This window comes from Carya illinoinensis, chromosome 12 (genome assembly GCF_018687715.1).
Source record: "Carya illinoinensis cultivar Pawnee chromosome 12, C.illinoinensisPawnee_v1, whole genome shotgun sequence".
Lineage (NCBI taxonomy): Eukaryota > Viridiplantae > Streptophyta > Magnoliopsida > Fagales > Juglandaceae > Carya > Carya illinoinensis.
This window is the reverse complement of record NC_056763.1, coordinates 2,139,205-2,148,707: the sequence shown is the minus strand read 5'-3', so window position 1 is coordinate 2,148,707 and position 9,503 is coordinate 2,139,205. Positions and strand designations below refer to the sequence as shown.

The 9,503-nt window shown below is 35.2% G+C and overlaps 1 protein-coding gene across 1 annotated transcript; it reads left to right on the top strand.

The window, feature by feature from the left end:
* Positions 1-212: 212 nt before the first annotated feature.
* LOC122289699 (muscle M-line assembly protein unc-89-like) lies at positions 213-8,875 on the top strand. The gene is made up of 11 exons (XM_043096914.1): positions 213-960; positions 1,035-1,068; positions 5,085-5,164; positions 5,273-5,332; positions 5,475-5,585; positions 5,697-5,777; positions 5,878-5,955; positions 7,237-7,741; positions 8,062-8,159; positions 8,248-8,278; positions 8,358-8,875. The coding sequence occupies exons 1-11, from the start codon at positions 409-411 to the stop codon at positions 8,513-8,515; spliced, it is 1,788 nt and encodes a 595-aa protein (XP_042952848.1). The 5' UTR covers positions 213-408; the 3' UTR covers positions 8,516-8,875.
* Positions 8,876-9,503: the final 628 nt, after the last annotated feature.

The following is a 9,503-nucleotide window of genomic DNA, read 5'->3' as shown; positions in this document are numbered from 1 at the left end:
AAAATTGCGATGAGCGAAGTTTTTAAATTTAAAATAAAAATGACGTGATAAGAAAATACTGTAAATGCGCATTCGGACATATAATGTTGTAGAAGGTAGATCCGAGCATGAATGACAGTCCAGGACAAACGACAGTTACGGGATAGAGTAAACAGCTCAGCAACTGATTAAAAATAAAAATAAAAAATGAAAAAGAAAAGAAGAAGCGAAGCGCGCCCACAAAATTTGTGCACCAAATTTTGAACCAACACCCGCGGGTGCTTTGCCCTAAAATTTCCAAATTTGAGTTTCATTTTCCCCCAATTTTCCCAATTCCCAAAGCCTCATAACCACTGATTCTTTCTTTTCCAGACCCTCAAAACCCTAGGGTTTTAACTTTCTCTGCTCTTGTTAATTTGATTCCTTTCCATGGCTTCCGAAACCCTAGAGGACAAGAAGCCCGAGGAGGAAACTCCCGCTCAGGAAGACAACGAGCATGCTCCCGCGCAGGAAGACAACGAGCAAGCCCCTGCACACGAAGACAGCGAAAAAGCTCCGGCGCTAGAAGTCAAGGAAGAGCTCAAGCCCGACGCACAACAAGGTAACGAAGACGATAAAGAAGAAGAAGCGGGAGAAGCGAAGAAAGAGCAAGAAGATCCGGAACTTCCCGAGAAAGAGGCCAAAGATGAACAACCTGAGGATAAAAATGTTGAAGCTGGAGGCGCAGAGAGTAAGGAGGTGGAGAAAGGTGAGCCCAGCAAGAAGGGTAAGAGAGGAGGTCGAAGAGGGAGCTCGAAGAAGGACCTGAGCGAGCCGAAGAAGAAGCCGAGCCAGGAGTCCGCTGACGAGGAGAACAAAGAGCCTGTTACCCCTGCGAGTGAGAGGCCGACCAGGGAGAGGAAAACGGTTGAGAGGTTCTCCGTCTCCTCGCCCAGTAGGTCTGCCAAGTCTTCTGCGGGCAAAGGATTGTCGATTGAGAAGGTATGGAGTATAAAGTTGTCATATTTATATTCCACTTCTTTGGGTTTGAGTAATTTGAGCTTCTGGGATTGCAGGGTCGCGGTACGCAGCTTAAAGATATTCCAAATGGTATGTTTAAGTTAGTTTCTTGGCGTTTTGAGCTTTTTAGTTGTTAGTGGTTGATGTCCTGGCAAATTTTGTGAGTCGGTGTAGAGGGCTTTTTAATGCTTTGTTTATTATCAGTTTCTTGGTTTCATCTCATTCTATCCTCATCAAATTTTCAAATTCCTAGGTAAAATATAATAAACAATTTAATTTTTTCAAATATCAAAATAATAATATTAAAAAATGATATTCTAACAATATTTTATTCAATTTTTAACTTTTATTTAAAATATCTCATCTCATCTCACTATCCAAACTACACTTAAAAGATAAGTATGCAACCATGATGTAAAACAATTGAAGAAAGTAGCTAGATTATTTGTTCTAAAGAAGGTACTAGTTGAGCTTATTGTGCGACTGTTAAGACAGGCTCTTGCTAGGGCGATTAAGTTTTTTAACATTCACATTTTTTCTGTTGAAGATGTTTATGGTTGTAAGGTGTACAGCACAAAGTGAACTATAATAATACTGTGGAAGAACTCACTTTGACTGGTTCTGTGTTTCCTGTTCCAAAGTCTTCGAATTTTGTATAGATGTCCATCTACTTGCAGTTTATCCTTGGCTGGATATGGAAACGTTATAGAATTGTAGTTTTAAGACATTTGGAGATTAGATTAGGACCTGAATTTGTATTATTTCACTTAATGTTGACAATGCCTTGCATGCCTGCACATCACATCCATTTAACTGCCACATTAGTTGAATAATGAAAAGTTTGTTCCTTACGATGATTAGCGACAACTCCCCATTTTTGCTGTCTGGTACACACTCATGCAGATGTCTTGGTAGCACTTAGGAAACTGGCATAACACATTTTCAGCACTACTAGAAGATGCAGAATTTTGATAAGCCGTTTTCATTCTCTATTTTTCTTTGTTGTTATTTATATGTTTTTTTGTTTGATTCCATTGCATATGATTCAAGCCTGCTGCTCTCATAATTTTTTTCGAACATGGGCATAGCAGATGATAGGTATTCCAAAATTGTAAATCTTGTTAGTAATAGCATGGCTTGTTTTTGTTGGATTTCATTTCTTATTTGATAAAATTGAAAAATATGCTATTGCATTGTGTAACGGCAAACAAACATGGAAATATGGGGTAATCTTACGTGCAAATCCTTGTATGCTTCCCATTTTAACCATTGGTATGCAAGAGATTACCTAGCAGCTTAAGTTCATCGTGCTAAGTGTGATTGAGTTGTGGGAAATACTTTAACATGTAGTAGCACTTCACCTTTGTGTCTATCATTTGATGCAAATCTATTAGTTGATTCTTTGCATAGGCAGGAAATAGAGTATTGAAGAAGCCTGAAATTGAAAATAGTCATAATAGCGACCTTTAACTGGTGAAACTATAGGCAATCTTGTTGGTGAAAACACTAGGTGCACTTAAGCACACACTCCATGTAGAGCCCAAATGCAAGTACGCGTTTGATTCCAATAAACCCACATTTTTAAAATGCATAATAATAAATATTCATAAGACGTTTGATGGGAGAGGAATGGGAGATGTTTTGAAGGCAGAGAAAACTTGATGGGAGAACTTAAGAGAGTTTTACTTTAATGCTTTGAGGTTGTTGTGGGCTAAGGCTCTTGTATAGAATGAAGATGATTTTCTTGATTTGCTTTAGGCTTGGTTTGGTTTCACAAACCTTTGAAACCATCTCATATTTTCTCAACATTCAAATTTTTATCTTTTTTCATCTAATCATTATAACTTTTTCAAACTTTCAAACAAACACAAAAAATAATTCAATTTTTTCAAATTTCAAAACAAAAATACCATCAAGGCCTTGCTTGGATTGATGAGAGCATCTCAATTCATCTCATCTCATCATTACAATTTTTTGAAGCTCTCACATAAAATATAATAAACAATTCAACTTTTTCAAATCTAACAATATTTTATTCAACTTTCATGTCATGTCATCTTAACTCTTTATTCAAACTTCTTATGCTATCTTTAAGCTGTGTTTGGATGTCGAGCTGAATTGAGTTGAATTGAGACGAAAATTGAAAGTTGAATAAAATATTGTTAGAATATTATTTTTTAATATTATTATTATTTTGAAATTTGAAAAAGTTGAATTATTTATTATATTTTGTATTGAAATTTGGGAAAGTTATAATGATTAGATGAGATGAGTTGAAGTGAGTTGAGGATCCAGACTGGCCCTTACCTTTCTCAATTTCTTGAGTGTATGTAGATATTTTCTCTAGTATACTTCCTGTGTACTTGGGCTTGTCTACTCTTGTAATAAAATCTCTCATTAATTATCAAAAAGGAAAAAAATCATAAAATAGAATAAAAGGTCATGAAAAGGCATTGCAATATATTTAGCCTATTAACTCGAATTTTAGAGTATTAATGAACATAAAGATCAAGTGATCAAATAATTATATAACTAAAGATAGCATTTTATGTAATTCTCGTGTGCTTTTAAAAAAAAAAAAAAAAAAAACACAATTGTGATATTTGATAAAAGAACGTGGTTGAATCGGAATAAGTCCAAAAGGCAATGACCTAGAAATGACCTAGAAAGTGCAAGAAATATAGATATTGACTTCTATGCTAACATAAGCAATAGCTTTAGTACAATATGATCCTAGTTTATATAATCATCATCATCTCAAGCATAGGAAAATTATCATTGTCATCATAACATTTCTAACCTCCATCCTCTTCCTCACTACTTCATCTAAACCAATGATCCACACAAATAGTAATAGTTAAAACTGATTTTATATATTTTGACACATATATCAAAGAACTACAAAAGTGTGTATTTTGTGCTTTAATCTCACTAGAAAAGGCACCAAAAAGCATGTGTTTTTAAATGCGTTTTGTACCGTAAGGGAAGCGCTTTTTCCTTGACACTTTACACTTGAGTGTGCTTTTGCCAACACTGGTATCATACTTCTTTTTCCCTTTCATAATAAATGTATAGATTAATTGTATTGGCAAGGGAAATTGAGTTTGTACTCTTACCTTGAATTGTTACAGTTCGATAATGTAAACAGATCTGTATATGTTTTCTTATTCTTCTTCCTCATCTATTGCTCAACAAGTTATTTTCTTTTTCTTCTATTTTCCTTCCAATTATAATGAAAAAAAAAAATTGTTTCTAACAATAATACATCATAATTTAAGAAATTCTTATCAATAAGATTGCATAACCAATTTTGCAGCCAGAAAAGTTTGATGCACTAACACAGGCTGACACATGTTTAACCTTGGTGTGAATATAGATTAGAATCATCAATTAGCTAAATGACACCTCTCATCTAGTGTGTTTTGTCCTTTACAACACCAAGTAGAATATATTTGGTATTATTACTTTTTATATCACACTATGCTTGGTAACCAGTCTGTTTGAATTGGGGTCCTAATACTCAGAAAAAGAACGGGTCCTGTTATGGACTTTAAAAAATGGCTAAAAGAGGATCCTTACGGTGTTGTATTGAGGATGTATCTTTCAGTACGAGTGAAACTGCAAATAGTTTAAGTGAAGCTCAAAAAGAGATGTTCTTTTTGGGGGTTTCCTCTTGAAAGAGTTTAAAATGACTGAGAAAGGGCATTTATTTGTCTATGTTGATAGTCTGATTGATTTTAGAATATTAGTTTTGTTACAAAGACTAGAGAACAGGAATGATTATTTGTTTCATCAATGGGAAATTTATGGATAATTAAAATTCAGTAGATTTGAGGATGCTCAGTAAGCAAATGTGGAGAAGAATAAATTTGGAGGCGGGTTTTGTCTTTAATATTGTTTACTTTTGCTTCTTATTGGAAACCTTATTTTTGTAATTTCATAAAATTTCCCACACATTCAAGAATGTTCATGTTGAAAGGGAGAAGTTTTCAGCTCTAATTGTCCCCATACTACTATGTTTTGGGCATGCTATTTACTTCTATTCAACTTGATACAGCATCCTGCAATATTTCTTGTCTGATGCTTGATGGTATAACCTGTTTCAGTGGCTTTCAAGTTGTCAAAGAGAAAAACTGATGATAACCTGCAAATACTTCATACAATACTTTTTGGAAAGAAAGCTAAGGTGAGCCATGCATATGGTTTCTTGGTTTAATTGTTTGTGTTTGAAATTCATCTGATGGTTGTTACTGGATTTTGTTTTGAGATGTTCATTGTTGACATTCTTGTATAGGCACAAATTTTAAAGAGAAATATAGGCCAGTTTTCAGGCTATGTGTGGACTGAGAATGAGGTATTTATGTTATATACCTACATCAGTCATTTATCATTCTTGCTAATTTCTAATTATTATCCTCTTGCTTATTTCGCTGTATAATCTTCTTGTATATCCATGCATGTAGTGTATATCTATGCTTCTCGTTTGTTTACTGCAGGAAAAGCAGCGGGTAAAGGTAAAGGAGAAGCTTGACAAGTGTATTAAGGAAAAGCTGATGGATTTCTGTGATGTGCTTAATATTCCAATAAATAGGTCTGGTGTGAAGAAGGTAGTTGTGATAGAATGGCACTTGTTATTGTACCCATATTTTTTCTGCAAGTATTCTTGTACCTAAATTTGTCAGTTTCCTATCGATTTATCAGCTTCTCTGTGATTCTAGGATGAGCTCTCTGCAAAGTTATTAGAGTTTTTGGAATCCCCACATGCAACAACTGACATTTTGCTTGCTGATAAGGAGCAGGTTTGTATTATGCCATTGCTTTTCGTAAGTATTGAGCACTAGTGGATGTTAAGTTTTTGGGATAAGAGTTGATCGAGCTTACTTCTTATATTAACTTCAGAAAGGTCAAAAGCGTAGGAGAAAGGTAACACCAAGCAAACTTGCAAGCCCTGAAGAAGCTGCAGAACCACAATCCAAGGTTCTCTCTAGAAACTCTTTAGCTGTTTCATCTCGATGCATGACCTTCTAGTGGAGTTTCTTGGTGCATTGTTGTTTGCTTCAATTTTTGCTTGTTTTTATAATATCTGCTTGCTGTGGCCTGTATGTATCTAAATTTTGATAAAAGCAATATCTATTTCGATTAGGGATTGTAAGTCTACCACTGAGACTTTTATGTGGTGACAATGCTGCCACTTTTATAATCAAATTAAAGTTCCAATCGTTAGTTGATGAGTGTGGACCTTTGGTCAAGTGAAGAAGGAGGAATCCTTTAACTATACTGTTTGCCAGGGGTTATTCTTTTCTGAATCATGTATTCAGTTCATTGTTAAGTTTTAAAATATAAGATGTTTGTTATGTTTATGTGCCCCACGTTTCCTTCTGATTTTAGTTTTGCTTTTAAGAGTGGGAATTGCTAGCAAAATACATTATGTTGGTGTAGGATGAATTTGATTGATTCCAACAAACTATGAATAGGATGTGTCCTTTGCTCTTAATAGTGCTAGCGTGATCTATAAAACATGCTTGTTCATGTGCCTATGTGCTACATATCTGCTGTGATTTTGGTCCCTTGTCATTCATTTGCAGTTAAATGGGGACAGGATTTCTGTTTGATATTTTCTGATAAGATGTAAATGAGTAGAAACAACATAAAATGAGTGTGAATTTCCTTATTTTTTAAGATTAGTGTAGTTTACTGATATTTTTAGGTGAGTATTATGCTGTGGGCCTTTGATTTAGTTTCCTCTCCCTCTTTCTTGTACTTGTATGCACATTCTATTCGTACTCTCTGCCTGACGCTTGATATATATATTTTATAGGTAAATGATTAAAATATTAATAATAAGAGTAGGCATAGCCTGAGTACACAGAGGGTATACAAGAGATAACACCTATCTAGGAGGAAGAAAGAGAAAAAAGGAACTCATGAAAGTCCAGGCCATTAAAATCTACAATAATGGGTATAAGTATACTACTCCCACAAAGGGTGTCCTGATAAAGTGGAAAGAAAAGTAGTTTTTAATTCAGCTTGTTGCACTTTGCTTGATGATTCAGCCCAGCTTTAAACATTTTCTAGATTCACATGGATAAAGTGTTCATAATGGAGAATATTCCACTGAAGTACCAAGTGTGATTGATGATTGATATAGTTTTCTCTCTATGTTAACCTTTGCTTGTTGATGGAGTATCTTATCTGTATGCATGTCTGTCCATCTCATTCCATGTGTTGTCATTTTCTTTCTCCCATTTTTACCCCTAGAAACCAAAAACATCTAAAGTTGCAAGAAAGCAAAAGCAGCCTTCTAAAGAGGAGGAAGATGATGAGGTTGATGAGAAAGTTGAATCTTCTGATGGAAACGATGAATCTCATGATGATGATGACAATGATACAGAGGCCGATGATGGAAGTGATCATGAAGAAACAAAATCTGATGAAGAGGAAGATAAAGAAAAGGAGATGTCTAAAAGTTCATCCAAAAAAGTTCGGAAGGATGGTTCAGTGAAAAAAGTGACACAAAAACCCGTACCAGTAAGAAAGGCTACCCCTGCAAAAAGGGTGAAATCTCCTGCAAAATCTCCAAAACTATCTACTTCAGCAGTGAAAAGAGGTGCTAATGATGCCGATGGATCACTCTCGAAGTCAAAGGGATCAACATCTAAGAAACAGAAGGTCGAAAAGGAAAGCACGAAGAACATTAAAGAGAAAGATACAAGAAAGAAACATCCAAGCAAGTCCCCGGCCAAGGTCTCCACTAAGGATCAAGGTGTGTTGCCTCCCGCCAACTTGAATGTTAACTTCTGCTCAATTATCTTTTCTTTTCCTTTTTATCCCAAGGAACTCTTGCTGTGAGTGGATATAATTTTTTGTTGCATTTATTGCTAGTTGTGATTGTGTCTGTCTTATAGCTGTATTATTGCTATATGGCTGATGAGAATTGATTTAAAAAATCACTTAGCTGTCATGCTTTTAGTGCAAGATCAAGGCTTGGTGTCCTTTGAATAATTTCATTCCTTTTTGCATTAAAAAGCTTATGTAATTAACAGAAAATATCGCCTTTCTTTTTCAAAATTTTCCGCTAACTAGGAAAAGGCAAAACTAGTAAGAAGGCAAAGGCAGAACCCAGTAGAGAGGAGATGCATGCTGTAGTTGTTGAAATTGTGAAGAAAGTGGACTTCAATACTGTAAGTAGAAGTTTTGTCCGGCATTCACATGGATTGGTTGTTGAAGTTGTCATGTCATTCTAAAATATACATATGCCTTATGATGCAGGCAACTTTATCGGATATTCTCAGGCAACTTGGTATGCTGGCTTCCTTTTATTTTTTACCTAATCCTTCTCAGCTTAACTTGGCTGATGACTTTGTACATGTAATTTTTAGGGGCCCATTTTAGCGTTGATTTAATGCATAGAAAAGCAGAGGTAAAGGATATAATTACAGACGTGATAAACAACATGAGTGATGAGGAAGATGAAGGGGAGGAGGCTGAGGAAAATGCTGAAGAAGCTGGTGATGACACAGACAAGGATGATGATTGATGATATGCTGAGTGTTCATTGGAGTGGGCCAGAAAACTTGGAATGGCCCTCGCAGAACTTTTGAGGCACGCAGTGCATATTCTTCAAAGTAGATTATGTTTCTACTGGGGGAATCCTTCAGTTTCTATAACTGACAAGCTACAGTGAATATGTCTAGTCTTTGTGACCTTTTCCATCCAATTGGGTTTGTTTGTACCATATGAATTAACCTCTTTTGTTGTACTGATGACCTGTCTGAACTTTATTAGGTAGTTTTCTTTTTTTTTTCTTTTTTTTTAGGGGGAAATGTCTCTTTGCTAAAAAATTGTCTTTCGACTTTTGCCTTTACCTTTTATATAATGTTTTTGGTGAATGGCTTTATCCTAACAACTGTTCAAAATGGTGATTGTGGTTTAGTCAAAAAAAAAACATGTTTGCTCCCACGCTATAAGAATATATGTAGGCATTAGATGAAAAGAGCATATGTTTTGATTGAGACATTAACAGGTATAATTGCAGAAGTGATTCTCAAAAAATTATTTTAGATCTTCATGATTTCCAAAACTAGTTGTAGTTCTGGTCGGGCAGGTTGTGCCTCAAAATTCAATGGTTATGTACAAATCGTTAATGGATCACCGAATATGATATAACTCATGGGGTTCGGCAATGTTATGAGGTACCTCAATGTTCTATCCTATTATGCCTCCGCCATTACTTCGGCGGTAACACCCTTTTCTGTATTTCTTGTACTTTTTTTTTCTCTTTGAAAACACATAAATTTATGGAGTTTGAGACCGATAGGTCTACCGATAAAATTTAAAATATACCGATTGGTGCAATTTTATTTTATTTTTCCTTAAACAATAACCAATTCAGACATTTCTTAATGTCCAAGCCAAACACAAAAATGCACCAATAGTGCAAATGCTTGAGGACCGATGGTCTATCTAACATTTCTCTAAATCTACACCAATTCAAATAATAGAACATCGTGTACGCTGCCATTACT